General features: G+C 38.6%; 1 protein-coding gene across 1 annotated transcript in view; it reads right to left on the reverse strand.

The window, feature by feature from the left end:
* CNKSR2 (connector enhancer of kinase suppressor of Ras 2) overlaps positions 1-26,089 on the reverse strand; it is a 197,754-nt gene that overhangs the window by 120,260 nt on the left and 51,405 nt on the right. The window contains exons 6-8 of the mRNA XM_009321156.1: positions 14,247-14,366; positions 7,383-7,442; positions 2,527-2,595 (exon numbers count right to left, since the gene is read on the reverse strand). Of these exons, the coding sequence (XP_009319431.1) occupies positions 2,527-2,595; positions 7,383-7,442; positions 14,247-14,366 (249 nt within the window). The remainder of the gene's footprint in view (positions 1-2,526; positions 2,596-7,382; positions 7,443-14,246; positions 14,367-26,089) is intronic.

Consider the following 26,089-nt stretch of genomic DNA (forward strand, 5'->3'; position numbering starts at 1 on the left):
CGCCTGGGCACACTGCTGGCAGATATTCGGAATTTCATGTTCGGCTCATTGTGTGGAATTTCTCTTCCCCATATTTATATTCATTCTTTGAAAGATATAGTACTGAAAGCCAGAGATTAACTTCATTTTGACAAACAGAATACACTGAAATAATTGAAGAAAATACAGAAAAAAAGTTTTATCTCTAAAATAAATTTAAATTTAAAGTTAGATTTTTTTTAAGATTTTGATTCCCAGTTACGAGACAGCACCTAAACAACAGTTACATGTGAACAACACTTCCCTACAGTTTTAGAGTTACATCCTTAAAAAATTTAGTCATAGTTCTTTCTACAGTCAATATGAGTGATAACGTATGACAAGTTACAAGGAGCAAGTTGAAAAACAGATCTTGTGTTTTCAACTGCTGAGCAGTATATGAAGTGTGAAAAAATTCAATAAACAGAAAAGACAAAATGTAGTATCTTCAGAATTCTTTATCTCCCAAGTAAGAATCACTGTAAGTAAGAATACCTCTTCTCCCCAGAAAAAAAACAGATTCCTAGAACTGAACAGTAAATTCCTTATGACAGGGACCAGAGTACAAAAGGACTAACTTAGGTTCTTGCCAAAAGAAATAAAAAGATAAAAAAATGCGGCAATACCTATAGAAAAGATCAAATATTTGGGCTCTACAAATTGGAAAGTGAATGAAGTGCACATTTGTAAAGGTAACATGGGAGGTGCTATCACATTTCTAAGAGAATGCTAGCTGACTCTCGTTGTGGAAAGGCAACATTAAAATACAAGGAGGTTACTTGTATACAATATCAAAGATGCCAATTATTTTAATTATATTGTTTATACAACAAAGCAAGAGCATATGTAAATGTGTGATTTAGTGTATTACTATACATATCCTCTACACTAAATGTTACTGCTGGAAAATTACATTGTTTGTCTTAGCTCCCTATGGTCCTTTTTCCCAGAACTACAATCTACTCTTTTTTTTCTGTACATCTCAAAAGACCTAGCTTCACTGATGCAAAAGCCAAAACACCCAAATCCTACATTCAAAATTCCATCTAACTAGGTAAGAAAGCTCATCTTAAGGCTTGTCAAAAGGTTTTTATTATCAGTGTTAGGAGTAAGAATCTGATCTTTCCATCAAATAAATGCAGTGCAGATGTGCCAAGAAAACTAGAATAAATACTTAGTTGATCGGAAATTTTCAAGTTGACAAGGCAACTTTGCTATATAGCACCATCAGAATTTGTTGGAAAAACTAGCTAGCATAAGGACTGAATGCTTGTTGATGTGCTTCTTCAGATGTGTATACATTTTGATAGCCAAAACAATAACGTTCTAAAATGTTTTTCATATTAAATTGATGTCATAAGCTTTCTTAGTCCAGAAAAATAAAGAAATTAGTACATGTAAGTAATCATGGGATACAATACTTATAAAGAATCTATATAGCCAAAAAAAGTATTAAAATTCACCCTCATCTGCTTAGGATTATCAAATTACATTGCATAGCTCCAAAGATAGCTTCTCATCAGTTAAGTTCCACGTATGTACAGTATATTTGATATCAAACTTAGCTGGAGGGTATACTGAAATATTACACTAATTTGTGCAGAGGACCTGACATGATGAACAATGGCCTAAAGCTAGAAGTGGAACCCCATGGGGAATGACAAAACACACTTTTAACAAACAACTGCTGTATTAATAATGGCGACCTAGGGTATTTTTTTGTCAGTTAAATTGCTTGCAAGGACACATGCAATTAATACCATATATTGACTTTCACTAGTCTTAAGAAACCTTATACTTTGGAAAAAGAATAATTGCTTTCTGTACTGACAGTCTGCTCTTTTCTGTTACCAAGCCTTACCTTAGAAAAGGTTAATTTTATTTTAACAGTTCACCAATCCTAAATAAAACCACCAGGAACTAACATGCATCTGTTCACACAAAGAGCAATTTGCATGGTATTAGTTTTCTCGCCTATCATATCTGAAAGATTTGTTTCATCTTAACCTTCCAAGTTTAAAAGTCTGTATTTAAATTAAGCTAAACACCCTAGGCACACTATGGGAATTTTACGTGCTTTTGTTCTTGAAAACCATGTTCTACATGTTCCAGTAGGTTTGGAAAGTAGTAAGTTTTCCAGCTTCCAGGAAGTAATCTTGATCTTAAACCCACAAGGGCACAACAGTTCCAACTCCCTGCATCCCTTCAACCCAAACCTTCTATTACACTAAAACCAACTGTTCACTAATAGAGCATGGGTAAGCAGAAAACACCCTAACATATCTCCCCAGCCACAGCTATTTAGCCTAACTTGATACCTCCAGTGATACTCAGAGGATCGGGGCTGAACTTAAGAACTATGCGGTTTCAGAAGTGAAAAGGAAAATTTAGATGTTAGAATAAATACCGATTTATAAAAACACATTTTTCTACACATTTCTTCTCTACACATGCTGATGTGCCATGACACCTCTATCTCCAATTGACACAGAACATAGTTATACATACCACAGTTTGGTGGTTAACTTGAATCACTTCATCCCCAGCATGGATTTTCTTGCACCGATCTGCAGGTGACTGAATTTAAAATAAAAGAGATGATAAAGAATACAGTTCTTACTGGTCATCATCTCTCTTTCAGCAGTATGATTGCTAAGCTGTGTAAATCAGGTTAGATTGATAATGACATTCTACTGTGAAATAAAGAATTAAAGAAATATTTAGTAAATCAATTCATTGTTGTTGGAGAAAAATAATCTGTACTATTGTATACAATACAATCAAATGTTAAGAAAAGTATGAATATTTTTTTATTAACGGGTAACAGAGTCCTAAGGATTTTTTTTAAATTTCATTCTGCCAAAAGAGTGCTTTAATCTGCCTGACATCTCTTAAGGCTTGAAAGCCAAACTTTGGCTGAATTTTGAACCTATCAAGACTAATTGGCAATTCCTCATGAACAAATGCTATAATATGGCCTTTTTATTCTACAATGTTTCAATATGTTGCAGAGAACTTCAGTAAAGTACTGTTCTTCAAAGAGTACACAAGGAGAGAGGATTAGGTTAGGTACCAGCTAGGAAGATCATATAAATTACATTGTAACTTAGTTTCTGGGTCATTATCAGGGTGACAGAAATGCAACCCGTATCAAAATCCTACAAGGATCACACTTCCAAAAAGCAAAGTAGCTTTCTTCTTTCCTTTTGCCTCAAAAAAACACCCCGACAACAACAACAACAAAAAAAATCCAAACTAAAAACCCCACAACAAAAAAACCCAACCCTCCCCCATAAAGCAACATCCCCCCAAAACTTTCCCTTCTTCTGCCTTCTATATTTACAGTAGAACAACCGTTTTCTGAGGGAAATACCCCTATGTTTAGAGGAAAAGAAGTTCCTTCAGCTTTTCATAGAGTGACAACACTTTGATTTTTCTCTCAATACTGTGGCTGCCAGCCTATGAAGGCACTTAATCAAGTTAAAGGTAGAAGGTGAGACCGACAGTTTGAAAAAAAACGAGTTGCTCAGGAGCAGGTTTCCGAAAAGCTACTATGAATTTTACAGAAAGGAATGAAATTAAATTCATTCTCAGGTGAGGTAACACGTTGTCTAGAGAATATGCTTCAGGCCTTAAATGTGGACTGTTTGTAATAACCTATGTACCACATTCCCATTCAAAATGTATGTCCCATAGCTACGCCATGACTTTCTAGTACAATTCCACATAATTCATGACCTAAGTTAAAGACAGTGTTTAAATGGAAGATATCCAAGAGCAACATGAGGCTGAAAGAAGGGTCAATCATGACTCAGTCCTAGGAGACATTGCTCAGAACATCCTAAATCAAGCTGAGCTGGTAAAAGTGTAATTTTACTCACATGAAGAACAGCAGCCTTGACTTTTTGGCACTATTTCAGCATTAAAGATGTTGGCTGAGTGACTTCGAGAAAAATTTTAACACTGGTGATTATGTTCTAACGATCTATCTTCTGCCTGCCATTTCACCACTCACACTTACTCATTCATACCTCTAACAATCTTATAATCCTCCTATGTAATACTGCTATTTTAGCTTAGATGTAGTTACACCTAAGACTTTCAAAATGTCAATGCAAGTGAATCTTGTGTCATTACCCTTGAACTCTACAGGACTGTATTACGATACAAACTTTCTCCTGTATTGACTTCAGCACTTGCAGCTTAAATCTTGACAAAACAGGTATTTTGTGTAGCAGTTTGCCAAGCCAGTAAATATGGTCTGAGAATCTTCAAACTGGAAAAGTCTACTTTAAAAAAACTCATTGCAATTATGCCTCGAACACACTGCAAGGTGAGGTAAAAATCATTTATACAGGAGTCTCAAGGCTGTGGTCCCATGAAGAGGTTGCAACTCTTGTTCCTTACCGCTTTTTCCTCCCAAGTAAAGAATACAGACCTTGCTGTAAAGAAATAGTATCTTTCATCATCACTATTTAAGGAAAACAGAGGAGAACTGATAAACTCCTCCTTTTTTTAGATGTATATGCTGATCATTAAGCAAAACATCCATTCAAGAGGTCCTACTAGGAGGAAAAAAGTGTGTCACATCACAGCTATATCTTCATTAGCTGGTAATCCGGTCCAACAGGGAGTTGAACAACAGGTGGAAGTACCTGTCACTGAGGCTCACACATCGATACCATACAAGGTATTCAGAATCTGCTTAGGATTCATTCTTCAGAATAGATTTAGTTTTGTCCTTTAGGCTAAATGTTGTCTTTGTCCCATTCCCCCAGTATACCCACACTGTCTGAAAGACCAGTCTAGACCCCTTGGAACACATTTGTTGCATGCCCAGAGTGGAGATTTTCGTGTTATTTCTGTTATTTCTTCTGAAAGGCCTCTCTTCCCTGAGATCTAAGAGCAACTTGTGAACTCAACCAGTGCACAGGAAGTGGGGATACTGGGAGCACCCCCTTCAAAGTCACATTCCTGTTGGAGATGCACCACATGCTATTACTGTAGAAAATACTATTTTCTATTGGAAAACCAAATTACAAAATGGTCTCATTTGAAGAATACATTTGTCTTGTGAATTAAAAGAATCTCTCCGACATGGTCTAAAAGGACTACTCAACAAGAAAGCTGTAATCTCTTGCTGGACCAATACACCCTTTAGATTTGTTACTTCCAAACAAAAGAGAGAAGACGTGAACCAGAAAGCTCAGCTTGCTCTAATGCTACAGGACCACCAGCGAGAAGCTCTTATGGGGCAGTGACCTGTGAGGAACCCTTTTCTCTCACAGTTCAAGTTTCAGCTGCTTTGAACTGCAGGGCTGATGTGTTCGGAGAGATGACTCCTAATGCTGAACAGCAAGATCCAAACTCTGATGCGCTTTGTAGCTGGACATCAAACACCTCGAATGGCAAACAGAAAAAACAGAACTGTGGTTACAAAAACTACTACGTTACACTAATACGGCTAGCACTGCCATGCTACTGTGTTTATTAAAAAGACAAGTGCTTCTCTGTGATCTTTCAGGAAAGTGGCAGACAAAAAGTTGTGCCAATATCTCACTTGGAGGAGCAGAATTGGAAAGAAGGCAGCCACAAAATTTTGTTCAAAGGGAAGAGAATTTGGATTCTCACTGTTTCCTAGAAGTTAAATTGTATCACAAATAGTAAACATGTCAACATCAACAGATCAGATCACACCTGCACCATCATGACCTTGCTCTGGCCAGGCTGCTTAGATGTTTCTCCTCCCATCTATCAGAATCATACCTTTGTTTGTTTGTTAAAGCAAGCAGCTAGCAACTGTGTGTTTAAAAGCAGGAGACACCTTACTTTCTCTAAGGCGTTACTCATTTTCACAAACACATTAACACACAACAGGTTTTTCCCTAGATAGCAGACTGCAGTTTCTCGGTCTACTGTGAGCACCTCCAGGGTGCTACAGTGAGTGAAAGAGTCAGTAACGAAAGCAGAAAAGTCATCACGACTGAAGCTTCCTGATGTGGCTTTAAATTATATCCATGAATCACAAAAGATAAGAGTTTTGAGGGAATGCATTAAGATTTTATTTTTATCTTTGCCTCTGGGAAATTAAATCCCATATTAGTAAGTCATGGAGAGAAATGGTTCCCTTTTTTAATCTGAGAGAAATTCAACTGTAAAAACCACCCTCCTTCTTTCATATGTTTTCTAGATTAAGCTCAGCTATGGCTCTGTTGTTTTCATTTGGTTTTGCTAATGTCACAGATGATATCTGTAGCTGCAGGTCTGACTCCCTAGAATTTTGATTTCAAGGTTGAAATTCCTTATATTTTCCTTATTCTGAGACAGGTGGCCTTCACAGAAGTTCTACAACAGATATTATCTATTGGGTATAACTCATGGATATCCTGCCCGCAGCAGAAGAAAAAAGAAAGACGAAAGTCTATCAGATTGCAGTTCCTAGGAAGGGATGAAAATAATATTCCTATTTTATTGAGATGTTAACAGAACCTCACTGCAGATTGGAGGCAGCAGCTGTAAATACCATGTAGGTAGTTTGCACTTTCCACAGTATGACACAGTAGCAGGGTAAAACAAACATTTCTGACAGCTTCATTTTAAGAAAATGCCATCAAAATCTTTGAAAGGAATTGCCTAAACCATCATGGAACAGTTCAGTGTTATTTAGTGGCTTGTTCCATGTTCACTGAAGATTGCGGATAGAAGCCTTTCCCCCCAAAATGATCATTTTGCTCACTTCCTAAAAGACAGCCAGTTCTCTAAATATGGTGTACAGGGAAAGGAGGTTGTATTTCAAAGCTGTTGAAAAGTAGTCTATTACGTTTTGCTTGCTGTTTAATACCTTCAGTGAGAATTAGTACACTGGTAATAAGTGTTCCTTTCTATAAGCATTACTCAGAAGTTCATGCAGAAATATATGGTTATTTGTCAATGTGAAAGGATGTCCTCATTTCCATGCATTTATTTATTACAAAATAAAGCTTGAGAGATGGAAAATATAAAAGCTGTTTGTCTAATACTGCAGCAAACTCCAGCATATCAGCCTATACATAATAAAGACATTTATCTTTTACTCACAGAGCAAGGTAATTCCAAGGCAGCTACTTCCTATCTTCTGCAGCATTTTAGGTGTTTTGCAAGAACAAATCAAAACTGATTCCCCTGGCCCTCAACTAGGAACAACTCTTTCCATTCTGAGGTAAACAAGCACAAGCATTTCTGCTGTCCAACATGCCATAGGTCCTCAACAGCCAACTAGCACACTTTTGCAAGCAAAATGTAGTCTATAGCAAAGGGAAAGCATAAACCACAGGTAAGGTCAAAAAGGCTTCCAGGCCTGAACATACAGTATTAACAATACTTACATTTTCTGTTGTTCCAGTAATTACATGGAGACCATCATATGTTGATTTAATGTACATACCCTAAGAAAAAGACATCATGGGAAAGAATTTTTAAAGTGTTTCACAAACCATCACCATCCAAACATAATTTGCATACGTCTAAAAGAAAAGCCTTTTTTTCTTTCTTTCTTTTCTTTTTTCTTTAAGATTTGTGTACTTTTAATATATGCCATGAGGAATTTGTCTCTGGATAGGAAAGTGCTTTCTGATACATTTCGAGAACAACAGCCCAAATGATTCTGGCCCTAATTAGCAATAGCAGACTAAAATTTTTACCACAGTCATCTCCATAAATACTCCCCAGTTTTTTTAATATACTCCTTCAACTACAAATATAACAACACCTGATTACAAAAAACGCAGAATTACAAATTGCCTTAGGATGAGCAATACTTCCATTTTGCTTTGGAAGCTACAGAAGACTTTAAAAGATCTGGAGTCTCTGGTAGGCAATGCTGCAGACATAACTTTCACATTGATAACCAATGCTCTGAAGTGCGCCTGCAAAATGGCTCTAAGACTTTCTGATAGCCTCACTCATCTCAGTGAACAGGTCAGCTATAAAACTCAATGATGAAAACTTAAACATCAACTTTGTTAGCTATCCCACTTCTTTCAAAAATATATGGAAAAAGAGGGATAGCTTATGAACAGACAGAAGTTCCTGCATGGGTAGCCTGAGACAGTGTCTCAGACTTTTCATCAAGTCATAATTCAAACATTTTAACAGCATCCACTAAGACAGTGAGAGAAGGAAAAAGGAGAGCTAATTGGCATACACTGAGCATTCAACAACAACTGAGGAATCTTCTTTCCCCCAAACGGTTCATAGAAAGCAGGTAAATATTGATCACTTGAGTAAACGTTATCTCCATAACCTACTCTTTCTCCTTTTAATCAGAGTCCCACAAAGAAGTCTGTTCCTAGCTGAGGAACAGGGTGCACTCACTGGTGATTAAGTATGGTAAAGAGGCAAAGAAGACGTATCAGGTTGGACTGATCTAATTTGGGACCAGAACTCACAGACATTTTGGTAGTGGGGAGAAGGAAGTACCCCCTACTTAACAAAGTAAGTGTTAAAAAAAAGGGACTTTACGAGTTTCACAGGAGAGGGGGCTCAAAACTAAACTCCTATTTTGCTCTGCACAATACGTAGCAGTAATGGCATCAAATCCAGTTGTCATGTTGGGCTGTCACAGCTAGAAGAGAACAAAGCAAGAATCTGCTCATTACTACACAGATAGGAAGCCTCTAGCATCATTCTTCAACTTCCAGCTCCTCTATGCACCTTCAGCAATTTTTCCACTGATAGGGTCCATGCCCGTAGTTTCCTGCTTAATTCAGTTATCTCAAATATAGAGTGGCAATTTCTTATACATTTATCCTCACAACACCCCTGTGAGGTAGGGAAACACTAATATACACACATTTTACAGACAGGAAAATGAGCCATACAAGAGGCTGAGATACATTGGTATCTGTTATTTGGTACCCATACCTACCCCAAACCAACCAAAACCAGGGCCTAAATCCCTCTCAGGATCTGGATGTAAGTGACCTGACCATACACCCTGCGACATGGCAAGAGCTGAAATCAGTGACTTCACGGTGGCAGGAACTATGAGTCAGGTCCCCACACAGAGCAATTTCTGAAGAAAGTCACATCTTTGTTTTTATTGACAGTGAGTTACTGCTTTCAACATAAAACGTCACGGTGAAAGCAGGGGATAAAGTCTCACGCTTAATGGTTACACAGTGTTTAGTTTTGTGCAAAGCATTATTCTGAAGGAGAGTAAGGTCATCCAAGTATGCTATCGTGGCAGAGTGCAATTCACATCTACTTTAGTCTTTCCTAGAAATTTAAAAGACTTTGAAGAAGCGAAAGAGGAGAAATAATTTTTGAAGAATTTTCTTTAAAGGCTAAGATCAAGATTTTGCACGCATTGGGAAAGAGAGGAAAGAGGGAAGCTGCAAAAGAAAAAAGATTATTTTCATTCCACATGTGCAAAATTAATAAATGTTACACTAGTACTATGCCACATTAATTTTGCAAGAGCCAACATAATTCTGTTTATAAAGCAGCTTTTAAACAGGCAGAGGTAACATTTTGCAACAGAAAGATGAGCTGCCCTTTCACCCACGTTCCTCCATGCCTTGTTTTAAGTGAACAATATACAGGAAATGATACACAGAAGAGAATGTTTCTGGCTTATTGTTTGATCTGGAATGGAAATAAGAATACTATAGACATTTACAAGTTTTCCCCTCTCTGCCTCCTTGTGGCTGCACAATATCAACAGTACTTTTAGTGATCAAGAAAACAGGGGAGATTAGTGTGTGTGCTGTTCATTTGTACTGAAACAAATGGCAGATGCACATCTTAGGTATCCAAAGATAACGCCACGGTCCCTATGAATCTACATGAATCAGTTAGGTCAAATAAAAGGAAAGATAATTAATATGATTAAAATAACCATAAGGTAACCACCCTAGGAATCAAGAACAAATTTATGCCTAGACTAAACATCGGGTAACTCATGCTTAATTACATCACTAATTGTCCTTCCTGATCAGTTATGGGTAGAAGTCTAATTTCAAACCATACATTTTATCTTGGTGCAAAATATTATTCAGTTCAGGGTTAGAAAAGAGACCTTGTACGTTTTTTCTTTTTTCTTTTTCCTTTCTATTTTTTTAAAGAATGAAAACAGAATCTGATATACTTTTAACGTATTTTATGCAATGCTGGGTGGAAAAGAAAAGAAGATACTAGTTCCATTTTATCACACGCATAACTGAATTCTTACTCGTTCACTGTGACATCATCTTAATGGAGTCCCCCAAAGTTGCACATGCCTTTTTAACCCCAAACAGTTCTCAGAACCCTGTTCATAATTTTTTCCCAGTTCCTCCAATATTTCAAGCCAAATAACTCAGGAGAAATATTAGGAACAGTAGTACACTGGATTCCTGGAAAATACTTTCTAGCCAGGCAGCCAGCAGTGCACCTTTAACCAGCTGCCACACTCTGCTGTATCTACAACCTGTATTTTATGAGTGCTTTTTCATGACAGACTCATTTTGTGTTTGCTTCAGCAGGCAAAGAGGAACCCAGAACAGTCAGTCTCATGTTATGGTGTATTCACCTTTGCATTTCTGAATCTAGCAAGCTAGGTGAATAGCTGGCATTTGAAATCATATCATAGTACCTGAACTGGCTAGGATTACAATGATAATATGAACAGGAAAAATTGAAATTCAGGATTAACCCTTGCCACAGTTCTCTGATATTTTGTTCTATATTAAAAAAAAAAAAAATAGAAAGGGTCTGTGGAAGAAAAACTTCCCAAGGAAAAGTGGTAGCTATAACTTGGTTACCTGCTTTTTGTCTAACAAAAGGCATACAGTATTATACTTCTTTACTAAATACACTCACTGTTTTCAGTCAAGCAGTAATATTTTTAAGTCTGTTTCCCGGCAAAAGCTATGACCTAAGCTAATCAGTTTTGTCTCTTTGTAGAACATCAACAGTGTAAAAACACACAAAATTAAATTCTGCTTAATGATACAGATAAAACAACTTCCAATTCTCAAAAAAAAAGAGAAAAAAAAAGTGCAGTGATTACTCATGGGAGCATGCTGGTGATTGCAACGCTGACCACATTAATCCATTTCAGAGCTTTTTAGAAGAATTTTCTACTCTGACAACTCCCTTTTCACCCTTACTTCACAACCACTGCAGGCTGTATCTCTTCCTGCAGCAACACTCACTGGAGAACACATGTATGCAGCCAGTCACATAACCACACCTGGGCAACAAACCAGGGATAGAGGAAAGAAAAAAAAAAAAGAAGAAAAAAAAAAAGCAATACCAAAACCCACCCACCCGTAACGTTGTTTTACCCAGTACACAAGAGTTTCCCCACACCACACCCGAACAACATTTTCGGCTTGCCAGGTCTGTTTTCCTGATAGGTGTCGACTAGTTTTAATATCTGTAAAAAAAAAGAAGAAAAAATAAAAAAAAAGCAATACACAAAACCCACCCACCCATAACGTTGTTTTACCCAATACACAAGAGTTTCCCCACATCACACCCAAACAACATTTTCGGCTTGCCAGGTCTGTTTTCCTGATAGGTGTCGACTAGTTTTAATATCTGTAAGACACTGTAAACCCTGTAACACAATTACCTTTTCCTTCTGCATTAAGGTATTAGTCTGACAATTTACATTCATCTCTGACTGATACTTATGTTTCCACACAAAAAAGAGGTCAAACACAGTCAAGGAACTATTTGTGCTGATAAAAACATCCTGATAGTGTTCCAAAGTGTTTTAAGTTGTAAAAACTCCAACCATTTTCTCAACTCCGTCTCGTAGTTACCATATGAGTTTAGGGAAATAGCATTGTTTTCCAAACTTCTTATTTCCTTCTCTTCTCCTTTCCTTTTTCTCTCCCTGATCTACTTTAGCTTCTCAGATATTAAATTTGAGACATGTTAGATATTCTGTTTATGCTAGGTGACAAAAAAATCTTCCCAGTTAGCAGCCATCCTCGTCCTTTTCCTTCTACTTGAAGTCTTTCCATCTTTATAGAAGATTTTATTTAGCAATTGGTATAGTCAGCACAGAACTATTATGTAGGTCAAAAATCTACAAGAAAGGTGACAATAATCCATTTTTCCACCTCCATCGTTGCAGAAATCCTGGAATAAGGTCCAGAAGTTATCAAGCTTCATATTCATCCAAGTGGTCCTGATGTGCAGAGGATATTCACAGCTCCAAGCTCCACCATCAATTCTTAAACTGACACCCTTAGCACTCAACAGGGCGGTACTGATATGCATTTGCTGTATCTTAATTGAAAGATATAGTTTAAAAAACAAACAAAAAAGCCCAACAACCCAAAAGCAAAGCTTTCATACAAAGCACCAAGAGCAACCTGACAAAGATGATCTGTTAGTAAGACTGGCACTGTAACAAACTGAAAGGTATGATATTTACCCTCCCGGCGCAAATATGTCATCCTTAGCTCCTGCTCTGGAGAGCTCACAATCTAGAGGACACAACACAATACAGAGGCAACAAAATAGTGGCATACAGGCAAGGATGAAGGGGAAAAAAAATTGACCATATCAAAATAGCATTGTATCCTTCTAAGGCTTGTATACTGTGCAGCTGGTATTTTCCATTTTTAAAAAATAACATATAATAATTTTTATGACAATCACATGGTAGTCCTCAGTCAGCATGAAGTTCAGCTGGTTCACAAATACATATTAAAAGAAAAAACCCTGCCTTAAGAGTTTCCAGTTTAAACAGACAAGACAGACAGAGGGTATAAAACAGAGGCACAGAGGGGAAAGAGGTTCTCTATCTGATCAGCTACCCAGCAGGAACAGACCCACGAAACACATGCTTATTTACAAAAATACTGCTCAACATTTTTCAGTCACTGGGGGTTGACACCATCCTACAGAAAGACTTAAATGAGAGGGGGAAAAAAAAACAGTCACAAGACACAAAGGAAAATAAGGAAGAGCTCAGATAAAAATGGACAGAACTCCAAAAAAACGCTGGTTGAGACAAAGGGGAAAAACATTTCTTCATCACAGCAGAGGATAGGATTTTGAAAGGTTGACTGCAGTGAGCTGGTGGAAGAGATAAAATTACAGGAGAAAGAGAGGGAGGAGAGAATCCGTGAAAAGCTGAAATCCTGGAGGACTAGTCTGAAATGGACTCAGAGATAAAAAAGAAGGCCAGTGGAGGAAGGGAAAACAAATAGCAGACTAAAACAAAGGATTGGGCAATATTTACTCATCCAAATGTTTGGGGTTTTGCTCATATTTTAATTGTGATTTGCCGAAAGAGTGGAAAATTAATGTAGTGTATAATTGCTCTAAATACCTTGACATACCAAATTTGTCAAAAAACCAAACCAAACCAAAACCCAACAACAACCAACCAACCCACAAACCAAAATACTCTCCAAAACTACACCATCCAAACAACTTCAAAAACCTGCTGCAAAGAGCACAGCAGTAGTCCTTCTTAATCAAGAAAATGGAATGAGAATAAACTTGGTCAGAAGCTGCAAAAGCTATTTCATTAGGCAAAAAATGGTTAGCTGTGTTCTGATCACCTTCTACTACCTCCAAGGATTGTGGGACAAGATATCATTAGTGATGTAAAGTTGTAGAGCTGTAATTGTTATCAGTGTTGGTTTATTCCATGCAGTGGGTGTTGGATACTTGAGTAAACAAAAGATCAGTGGTCAACTCTTGAACAACAAACGTGGGATGGCTGCACTGAGCCTTTAAAAGCACCTGATTAAGCATGCAGAGTTCTTGCAATAAAATTCAATAAGCTACTTCTCAGCAGTGCTATAGAGCCCTTGAATAACTTATAAAATAGCTTTATATCCCAGAGATACTATGAAGCATATTCCAGAATTTGACAGGTTTTGTGCATAAGCCCACGCAAACTTCTTGGTTGAGTTGATCTTAGTAATTTAAATCCCTTCAGACTTCAAGATCCTAGAACAATCTGAACCATTTTTCAGAAGCTGGTATAAACGGCAAGAACTTCTCGCTCATTTCTTCCTCTTCACTAAACTATTTGCATACATCGGTCAGCCTTACAAAATACTTCCCTGTTGGCCCAACTGCATGAGAAACCAAACTAGCATGAGAAATCAAACTATTTTCAGACTTCAAAATAAAAAAGGCTAAAGTGTCCTATTCCTTTCCATATACACAACTTATTTTAAAAACTTCACTTTCTCATCCTGGATGATGGGTTTGATTAACTGCGTACTTCTTACCAGCCCTTCACTTGGCTTGATATTTGTAAGCTGGATCACTTCAAGATGAGCAGACTGGGAAACCAGCGGATCAGAAGAGAGAGAGATAATGTGATCACAGACGCCAGAGAGAGTTTTACACTAGGAAAGAAAAAAGAAAATAAAATGTCGCAATAAGCATACCATTGCTAACTATTTGCATATCAACCTACAACTTAAACCACTGCATTTTTGAAGTACATATTAAATCACATTTCTGAATCGACAAGGCAGAGGGAATGAAAGAGGAGGGGGAAAGGCCTCGGTCAGCAGCACAATACAAAATCCGTTTTCTGTGATGACCCCGAACTGACACAGTGTCAGACCAGGGAAGAACAAGAGGCAAATGCTTTTGCATCTGAGTAGAGAGAACAAGGGACTGCATGAGCTGCTCCCATGCGCTCTCAGGGTTAGGTGCCCTGCCTCTGAGCTGTGCTCAGGCACACAGGGAGCGCGTGGTGAGCTCCAACCCCCCTTTCTGCCCACATCTTTTGCAAAGACATTATGTGCCCCCAAACCCCGCTAATTTCAGTTGAACATCCAGATGTTCAGCACAGATGAAAATCAGGCTCTTAACGATGACAGGTAACTCCCGTTAACTCTGAAGTTTATTCTATACTAATAAAACATGCTAATTGACTTTGGACTTGGTTTCTTATGTTCTGCTGCTGCCAAGCATGAGTTACTATTGCAGGCATGAAGATTACAATGAATAACCACTTCACGATGGGATAATTCTTCAACCGGTTATCTTTGGCAGCCTCTTTGCAGCAAGATAGAAATAAAAAAGTTTCTAAAAAGGCTGGGACTGTCAAACGGGTACTGTGTATCTCCTTATCTCTCACTGCCTGAACACCCTCTTCTAAGAAGCAGGGAAGCTGTGATTTTTTCCTATCATTCTCTCATACTTCTGTAAGCAAGTGACTTTTGAGAGTTTCCATGTTTCCCATGAAGTCCCCCTTCAGCAACTAAAACTGATTTCTTGGTTCAGGTTTCCAAACACGTGTTTTGTCAGCAAATTCAGGGATTAGGACATTCTTCTGGTCTCAAAACTGTGGTACCTCCAAAATCAATTAAGAACTAGCTTAACTGCTCTCAAATTCAAAAGATGAAAGCTAGCCAGTCTCCTCAAATGACTAAAACACAACTGCACACAACTGCTGCACCAACCACTCTTCCAAGATTGCAAAGCGTACTTCTTAAAGTAAAAAATATCTACAACAATGCTATGAAAAATAATATAAAACTGGATATAACCTCCTTGCCAAATCACCATTATAATTCCCAATGCCAAACTACAAATATCTTATGTAAAAAGGAAAGTAAAAAAACTTAAGTGTCAGTGAAATCTTAATCCTGTTACGGACCATTACATTGGGATTTTCTCCTCTTTAAATTATTTTTCTCCTCTATAAATTATCTCCAATTTAAATTATTGCCAGTTTAGGTTTGTATATAGATGGCTTATTTTATTGAACAATAATGTTTCAGAATGAATAAACAAATCAGAATCAAAAGGAAAATATAACAAAATTCATATTACCAACATGACCTTCTTCCAGAGATAATATTAACTTCAAGCAGAGACACACACACCCACACACACCCCTACCCCTTCTGCTTTATCTGTATTTCATGATGCAGGATCATTACTGAAAAAAGGAAGTCAAGAAATATATAAAATGGGGTTAAGAATGCTTTCTGCTTTACCTGAATTAGGAAAAAGTGAAAAATTTTATTGCAAGATTGGGTTTTTATGGCTTTTTGGATACGTGAAAATTTCTTTGAGCTGACATTTTAAAAAACTAAAAATGATATAAAATTCCACAATAAAAATGAAAACTTAGATTTCCTGTTTGTTTGGGGGTTTTGATGCAATGCTGGCATGTTATTTGTATTTTCCTCTCTCTTGTAACTGCACTGACAATTATGGAAAAATTACTTTTAGAAAATTACAGAACACAGCTCTCCACATACAAAGTGAAGAGACCTACATTATAAATCATTCTCTGGTGATGAAAACTGAATTTTTCATATATCTTTAGACTTGTATTGTCCCACCTATTCTTCCTATTAATCTCTTCTAAAACTACTAAATTTATGGGGTCCTTAGCAGTTTCAGAGAAACTTCTACTTACAATGAATTAATTTATGATTTTTTTCACTTATTCCCAACTGTTGCATTGCAGAGAGATGCCAAAACGCACAGGAGTGTTCCTACCACCTAACACAAGGTATGCCATTTCAAGTTCACAGATGTGGCTCCTCATTAAAAAATGTCCTCAGCCACCTTCACAGATGATGGGGAAAGGAAAGGAGTAAGGCAAGTCCAAGATGTGGCATGGAACAGAAGCCTAAGCTGAGATGCATTAAATAGCTCCCTGGAGCAGCTGCTCTCTCTCTCTGCTGCTCTGTGAGATGGGTACAGGCAGTCTATATAGTAAGCCTATGGAGATCAGCATTCCAATATGGTTATATTGGTTGCAATCCTAAAACAAGGTGGTGTGAATATTCCCCAAGAGGAGCTCTGGGAATTTGGATGTCAAAATCACCGAGTTACTATGATAAGAAAGTCTGCCATATGCTTCTATGCATTTCTAAAAGATTATTGTCTTTTGAGTCTTGCGGCTTGCTCTCCGTCCAACAGCACGATACCGTGCCCATTCTAAGCACAATAAATGAGTCACAGCAAAGTCCCTAGAGAAGACCCTAGGATTAGGGGATGCTCTTTCAGATTGAGGCTTCAAATTCTATGACCTTTCCAAAATGTAAACAGTCATTCAACATGTGGGGATGCATACATAACTGTCTTCCTTCCTAGAAAAATGATATTTAGGGGCAAAACTCTGCTGCATTATTATAAAATCTTTTCCCCTTCATGAGTACCCAGATCTGACCAGGGTGAAGACAAATGTTAAAGACAGAGAACTTTTAAAGCTTCATTAATTGTTATCAGATTTATTACCATGTATTAGTATCAGAGGTGACTGGAAACAGCAAAAGAAAATGGAAGGTACAGAAAAGTGAAAGCGAAAGTGCTTGAATTACTTCTCTCATTTTCTGACCAACAGAATTAGATCTTTTTCTTCTAATAGAGCACTAGCAGCCCTGAGTGATTCAGTAAGACAACATGCCATGAACGAACTGCACCCATAAAGAGAGTTTCTCAAGAAACAGCCACTCTGGATAATGAGACCTAATCACAACATCATCTGCTTAGTAATTACGGAATAGTTCTGTCCAGCAAAATCATTTCATTAAAACATGTTTTGCTTTGCTTGTGAGAACTGTCCTTTCCTTTGGAGGGGAAAGGATGTTTGCTGTAGGAGGATTTCGAATTTAAGGCTCACTGCTATTGCATAGCAAACTGGCATATTCACGTTGCCCAGACTTCCAAGGAATGACTAGCTAATTTGTTTATAATTAAACTGCTCATCTAATTTCAGAATACTATGCATTTTATTTCCGTTTTCTTGTTCCAGCATAATTTCAAGACCTTGGGAACAAAAAGCAATCTTTTTTTAGAAGATGGGTCTGGGTTCTGCCCAACCATCCAAAACTTTCAGCTGCTACACGAAAATACCTAACAACTCCTTTAGCTTTCTTCTGAAAGTATAAGAAGCCTGTCTGTGTTAGAATACTTACAGAATCTTACAAGCCTCCCTTAACTATTACATATTTAAATAATTTTGGTTCAATACTCCTTGGTTAAAGAACTGGACCGTAAATAGGATCAAGTGTCTATTGGGTTTGTGTGGAAGGCCAAATTTTCATGAACTCTGAGCTTGCCCAGAGCCAGGACAGCAAGGGGCCCACTCTTGCACAGCAGGTATCCTGCAAAGACAGGGTAGACAGGCTGTCGCCGGAAACACGTCCAGAGGCTGACACAGGCAAAATAATGCATTTTTCCTTGCCTTTACTCTCAGAAACATCTCATTCACGGTTTGTGGGTGGTTTTCGTGTGTGTGTGTGTGTGTGTCTGTGGAGGATGGGAGAAGGAGGAGGAGGGAAATTCAGCCCCAGGAACATAATGCAGCTTGGATGGCTCTGGGACACATTCACAGGGTACAGCCGTGTCAGTTTACAACAGTTTAACCAGTGGCTCTGAATGTAGTTACCGTCCAGTTCCTGCCCAGATTACTGCCGTTGACTTCATTGGCCAAGACTTTTTAATATACCAATCAGCATAAATCAGCATACAGACAAAACAGCCTGTTCACCAGGAGCATGCTTCATCCCCATTAGGTCTCTTTATGGAAAAAGACCTTGGACCTATTCAGTGGTTCAGGACCTTCTGTGGCAAAGATGCTACCACATGGCACAAGAACAATGTTAATTTCATGGAGGCAACATGCTATTGTATTCAGAAAGTTCCGAAGTAAACCACCTTTGACTTCTCTATGCTCCTCTTCCTAAACAGTTCACACTGTGGCTCATCAGGTTCATTCCATATTCATTCAAGCCACAACCCTGCCTAAATCTAAAGTTATGTTCGATGCTACTTTACTTCTAGCTTGACTAAATTTTCCCTAAGCTCCCCAGACTTCACTGGAGCTTTCACCTTGGCAGATGCAAAGCCGATTTGACAAATTATGTAGGTGCGAGAAATACGGGGGGGGTTATTATTACATTTTTATTATTATTATTTATTAATTAAAAGTTTTAAATTATTATTTTATTTGATGGAAAGTAATGGACTGACATAATATTTTGCATGTAGGCTACTCAATTGATTTGAGTGGAAGAAAAGCATACAAACAGTGCACTTTTGCTACTCATTTTGTTCCAAACAATTTAGGAACACATTGCTTTTCAGCATAACTATTCAGCACAAGCTGTATCACAGACGTGTATTTTAGTTTCACTAAAATCATATGACAGTACAACTCACCTTTTCTCTCAAATGGTAGTTACCTTTTGTTACTTTGTAAAACTACATTTCTGTTTATGAAAACATTGTTAACGGGATGAGGATCCTTTATCTTTTGTAACTGCTGATTCCCCGCTGCAATGCAGTACTAGCTACAGTAAGACACACAGGAAGATGGGCATCCAATTGCTCCTACAAAAATCAGCAGGCATTAAAAATGCCCAGCCTTTCTCAAGTTGCACTGAGCTTTCGGTGTGCAAGGTATCTGAACAAAGGAAAAGGATTTGGCCAGGCCAAAAAAAAGGCAAGTTACAAAAGATTAACTGAGAGAAATCAACAGATGATTACATTTTCTCCTTTTGTCGCACAGTCCCTGTTCTCACTATAAGCCTAACAGTGATGACTTCAGTTCTTTCTTGCAGTAACTCGTCACTGCACTTCAGTAATAAGTTCTCCTCTCTATTCAGTGACAAACTTATAATTGCAGATTGAAGCTACACCACACTCTTTATGTGCAAAGCTAAATGATTCAAAGGAGGATGAAAAATATCATTACACAGCATCTAGTTGTTTGGCAGAAATTCACGGGGAAACATCTTCTTTCACTCAGTAGGCAACTAGTTTACACCCCAGAACATGAAGAATGAAAGATAATACTTCGTTTCTATCTGTAGTTTTGGACTGTAGTGTACCAACTTCTAATGGATTCTCCACAATTGCTCCTTCTTTCGGCCAGGGGGATGAGGACCTAAAGGTGACTAAATTAGGTTTGCATCTGTTCTGACTCTCTGTGGCTACTTCAATTTGTGCTGGGAAAATGTCTGTCTCCTGCAGCAGAGTGGAAGTACTTAGGGACACGGCTAGCTTCAGAGGCCTCCACAAGCCGTGGCCTTTCCTCAAACTCTTCATCTGTCGTCTGTTCAATCCAGGCAGCTCTAGGGTCACAAAGCATTTCTGGTCAAGCAAACAGACTTGTGTTTGTTCCTGTCTTTAATTTTACCCAGACTAGTGACCAATCTTAAATCTATCTTGCCAAGTATTTGCAATACTGAAACATCCTGGCTTAAATGCATTCCCAGGGCTGAGGGCAAGAAAAGCACCAGATGCCCCAAACAACTCCCTCACCTATGTTATTTGGATGAGGGATATGATGCCAATAAGACACACAGACATTCAGGGCTAAAGGTAATAAAAAAATGTCTGGGCAATGTTAAGTTTAATCTATTTGGAAAAAAAAAAAAGCTCGGTTAGTTACAACTGACCGATACAAAGCAACTTGCTACATGAGCATTCAGGATGAAGTCTAACTAGTTAGCTTAAGCCAAACCAAATAATTATTAACCAATTAATTTAGTCCAAAACATTTGTTGTACTGTAGGGAATGCATCAGTAACTCCAGCAATCTTAGAACCAACTGGGCCTGGACTTGCATTTATATATACATGAAGTTTAAACAGTGAACTAAATCTTATTTTGGATGCAAAAAGAGAGGCTTCTATTAGAGTGAAGTTTGCTGGGACCAATTTGCAAGGTATAGACTCTTGAAAAGAAGCAGGTGGTTACTTTTTCTTTTTTTTTTCTTTAATAAGACTATAAAAATGATACCTTTTACAATGCATTTTTAGTCGATTATAGTTCTATAACAAATATTCAAATATAGTGGGCAGGAGTGAATTATCATCACTGTGGTTTCTGCAAGGCTTTTAGCAAATAGAGACCATTCTGATCCATTACTTGTTGCTTTCCTTTTCAATTTAGTAACTCTTTTTTAATTTAAATAGCTCATTTGTTTTTCAAAAACTTCTGAATATTAATTTCACTCTGTGGTTCTACTTTCTATGGTTTTCCAACTCAGTAAAACTATACTTTTTGCAGGAAAAGCAGCGTAATTTTAGGAAAGTGAAATTCCTTAGGAAACCATTCTCTTTTTTTATAGAATTAAACTGAAAAGAAAATTCAGTTAAAACTTATTATTAATCTGACTGGAACCCGACTTCTACTTTCTATAATTAGTCCTTCTTGCTTTGCTCTCACTTTAATACCCTACCGCTTCACATGGATTAATCTGAACTAGATATTTCCATCATACACAGCCTTGAACAGCTGGATGGAATCAATGAATTATTCTTCAAAGATTTTAAAGTTCCATTCAGACTTTAGCAACGATTAACTTCTAACTCCCCAAATAAGCAGAACTGATACCCTTTTAAGCTGAGCAGTTTTCCATACATTTTATCATCTCAAGTTAAATCAATATAAAGATTCTAAATATAAACTAGCAAGAGCATACTGATTTCCAATTTTGAAGCAAACACCGCACCTATGGCTTATCCTTTCATATTTAGGCCCCCTGTATTTTAAAACCTGTTCTTCTTAAGTTAGTATTTTCTATTGCCATCTACTTCTGTTGGTATTATTTTCTGGTGATAGTTACTTTCTGTTTATATTAATAATTTATTACAATTATTATTATTTATTTATTATATCACTTACTGAGCAAAAGTTAACCTGGAAAAAACAGACCGAGAAATGAAGTGGCAAAAATATGAAGCGTTTCTCTGTATTCATGAATATTTCAGACGCATCAACATTTTAATGAGCAAAAACCAACACATTATTCCTGTGTGGTTTTATGCTGCTTATTCCACAGAAACCAAGTGTTTCTGTGAACAAATTCACGGCAAAAAAAAACTTTAAGAAATACAGTTATCTTTAAAATAATTGTTTCAACACACCTGCAATTCTAGGGCAGAAAATTATAGAAGAGACATTTTTTCCCAGACACACTTTGCAACTCCATTTAGAAGAAATAAACAAGTTGAAGTAGGCAATTTCTTCTTAAAACTTCATCAGTTTTCCATAAGACCTTTTTCCTTTAGACACATTTTATGTGTTCAGTTGAATAACACAGATTAGTTTACTACTTAACCTAAGATTGTGACTATCAAAATGCTTTTATATAGCTTTTGAAACTCGAATTGCTTAAGAGAAAACAAAAATATTTCTTTCTTGAGCAGAAGCTGAAGCTATGCAGTTCTGTCTCCACAGAATACCATTTCTTAAACGTATCAGTGATATCTAAAAAGCTAACATCAGAATAAGTTTATTGACATTAAAACAAACTATCTATGGACAAGGTGATTCAGCAGTCTCTCCACATGAACACCCACACTGCCATCTGAAAGAAAGAGGGCATTCATTTCCTTTTCAAAAGAAATTACTGCCATTAGAATATGAGCACATTAGCTATTTTTTGGCCCTACATAATTAAAGCAAACCCATCCGTCATTTAATTGAGGATCTTGCCTTTGGTAAGGGATGTTACCTACTCCACCACACTTTAGAGGAAAGCATGAAGACTCAGTGACAGGTTAACTTTGGGGGTATCCATGTATGCACTTCAATAACACCAGGGCGGTCTCACATTGCCCGCTTGTGCCCACACACCCTCTTGCCCCATGATTTGGCACAAAGTAGGCTCACTCCAGGGGGAACGGGGCAGCATCCCCACAGGAGATGTGTGCTTACAGAGCTCCAGCCCCAGAACCACAGCACACGAGTCCAAAATAACACTCTGAGCTACGTGAATAATGGAATTGTTCAACCGAGAACACAGGTTCAACCTGAAGTAAACCACTGGATCACCAATAGGTAATGTGGACAAAAATCAACTACTTCGATCCAATGATCTGCTCCTCAGGTGGTAAATTTCTTGGTGTCCTAAAGAATGCAAGTACATAACTGTCTGTGCTGGGTTTCGCTGGGGTAGAGTTAATTTTCTTCATAGTAACTAGTATGGGGCTGTGTTTTGGATTTGTGCTGGAAACAGCCTTGATAACACAGGGGTGTTTTAGTTACTGCTGAGCAGTGCTGACACAGCGTCAAGGCCTTTTCTGCTCCTCACACCACCCCACCAGCTGGGGGTACACAAGAAGTTGGGAGGGGACACAGTCGGGACAGCTGACCTCAACTGACCAAAGGGATATTCCACACCATATGACGTCATGCTCAGCAATAAACTAGGGGGAAGGGTGGCCGGGGGGCCGCTGCTCGGGGACTGGCTGGGCATCCGTCGGCGGGTGGTGAGCAATTGTTTTCATTTGCATCACTTGTCTTTCTTGGGTTTTATTTCTCTCTCTCTGTTATTTTCCTTTTCATTAAGATTTATTATTGTTATTACTATCATTATTTTATATTCTTTCAATTATTAAACTATTCTTATCTCAACCCATGAGTTTTCTCACTTTTACCCTTCCAATTCTCTTCTCCCCATCCTGCTGGGCAGGGGGAGTGAGTGAGCGGCTGTGTGGTGCTCAGTTGCTGGCTGGGGTTAAACCATGACGGTCCTTTTTGGCATCCAACGTGGTGCTTGAAAGGTTTGAGATAACAACAGATTGACCGGAGTGTATTAGAAGGGATTTTATATCTGTTAACAGTTGCGGGTCACAATATTGATTCATCTGTTCTCGATATTAGTTTATCTGATCTGCATCACGCTCTTTCTTTGCTGTACATGTTAAAGATTGGTGTTGGCTTTTGCAGTTTGCTGTGCTCTGCAGTGATTAGTGATGTTTTGCCTGGGAGATTTGTTATTAAAACACTAACCTTGACCTTAATCTGGTATTTGGGTTCTGTACTGAAGCCATTACTGTACTTCAGGTACCATCTCATGGAGCCAATTAACAATTATACTTCTTCCTCTGAGAGGTTTTTTATGGAGGAAATACAGAATGCACCTTTGCTACCTTTTTCTGTGATGTTTTCTCCCTTGTTACAGTAACTTCTCAGTATATTGAACATCCTTGGGTAGTTAAAATACTTCTATTGGTGTTTTTTAGGAATATTGCTTCAGTTTTGTCTAAGGTTAACAAGCAATTTAGGAAATTGGAAATAAGCAATTGGAAAAAAGGCAGGAGTCCTCAGTCTTTGGCAGTGATTCCTGTCAAGTTTGAAGGACTTCCCTTCAGGTAGGGAGGTATCCCTTCAAGGAAGAACCTGCAAATTCCCGAAGGAAATGGACCAACATTGAGGGAGGTATCCAGTATCTGAGAGAATTAGCCATGTTTGAGGTGATCTATAACAACCTGGGTGACAACCAGGCATCCAAAGACCCAGATGAAATCCGGTGCATGCAGTCCATGTGGCAAAAGTTTGTAAGAAATGCACTGACGTCATACACCCACCCCCTGGCAATAATGAGCTGGACAGACATGGAGGCACCAACCATAGATGAACTGGCCAGACAACTCCAAGACACAAAGATAATCTCATTTCCTCCGTGTGGGCCTGTGTCTCAGCTGTGAATAGACTGACCCAGAAAACGTCCAAGCAAGCCAAGAAGGGTAGGTCTTCCTCACACACTCCAACCAAGGCCTCAGCTATTAAGAGTCAGCCTTCTTCTGTTCAAGGGAAAGGGTACCGGTGGCACACACCACGGGCAAGCCTGTGGTTCTTCCTGCGTGACCAGGGGGAGGACGTGAGGAAGTGGGATGGTGAACCTATCTGGAGACTAGAAGCTTGGGTACAGGAACTGCAAGGAAAAACAACAGCCAAAAAGCATCTATCCAGGAAAATTACTGTTCTAGGGTCTGTTGGGCAGAGTAGAAGGGCTGATCCTACTTTTGACCCTGATGAAGGGACTTCTGTTTTGCAGTTACAAAAATCAAGTAATAAAGACTCCAACTAGGACTAGAGGGGCCCTGCCTTCAGCCAGGCAGCGGAAAGGGACAACCGGGCTTACTGGACTGTGCGGATTCGACGGCCTGGCACATCAGCCCCACGGAGTATAAAGTTCTAGTGGACACCGGTGCACAGTGTACTCTAATACCATCAGATTACAAAGGGGCAGAATCCATCTGTATTTCTGGAATGACGGGAGGATCCCAAGAACCATCTGTGTTGGAGGTTGAGGTAAGCCTAACTGGGAATGAGTGGCAAAAGCATCCTATTGTGACTGGTCCGGAGGCTCCATGTGTCCTTGGCATAGACTACCTCAGGAGAGGGTATTTCAAAGACCCAAAAGAGTATCAGTGGGCTTTTGGTATAGCTGCCTTGGAGATGGAGGAAATTAAACAGCTGTCTACTTTGCCCGGTCTCTCGAAGGACCCTTCTGTTGTGGGGTTGCTGAAGGTCAAAGACCAACAGGTGCCAATCGCCACCACAACAGTGCACTGGTGGCAATATCACAGCAGCTGAGACTGCCTGATTCCCATCCATAAGCTGATTCGTCGACTGGAGAGCCAAGGAGTGATCAGCAAGACTCATTCACCCTTTACGAGTCCCATATGGCCAGTGTGAAAGTCTAATGGAGAGTGGAGACTAACAGTAGACTATCGTGGCCTGAACAAAGTCACGCCGCTGCTGAGTGTTGTCGTGCTGGACATGCTAGGACTTCAATATGAACTGGAGTCAAAGGCAGTCAGGTGGTATGCCACAATTGATATTGCTAATGCATTTTTGCCAATCCCTTTGGCAGCAGAGTGCAGGCCACAGTTTGCTTTCACTTGGAGGGGTGTCTAGTACACCTGGAACCGACTGCTCCAGGGGTGGAAACACAGCCCTACTTGCCATGGACTGATCCAGACTGCACTGGAATAAGGTGAAGCTCCCAAACACCTGCACTATATTGATGACGTCATTGTGTGGCAACACAGCGGAGGAAGTTTTTTGAGAAGGGGAGAAGAATAATCCAGATTCTTTTGAAAGCTGGTTTTGCTATAAAACAAAGGTCAAAGGACCTGCACAGGAGATCCAGTTTTTAGGAATAAAATGGCAAGATGGACGTTGTCATATCCCAAGGTATGTGATCAACAAAATAACAGCCATGTCTACACCAACTAGCAAAAGGAAACACAAGCTTTCTTAAGTGTTGTAGGTTTTTGGAGAATGCATATTCCCAAATTACAGTCTGATTGTAAGCCCTCTCTATCAAGTGACCCGGAAGAAGAAAGATTTA

This window comes from Pygoscelis adeliae, unplaced genomic scaffold, assembly GCF_000699105.1.
Source record: "Pygoscelis adeliae isolate BGI_AS28 unplaced genomic scaffold, ASM69910v1 Scaffold53, whole genome shotgun sequence".
In the NCBI taxonomy this organism is placed as follows: domain Eukaryota; kingdom Metazoa; phylum Chordata; class Aves; order Sphenisciformes; family Spheniscidae; genus Pygoscelis; species Pygoscelis adeliae.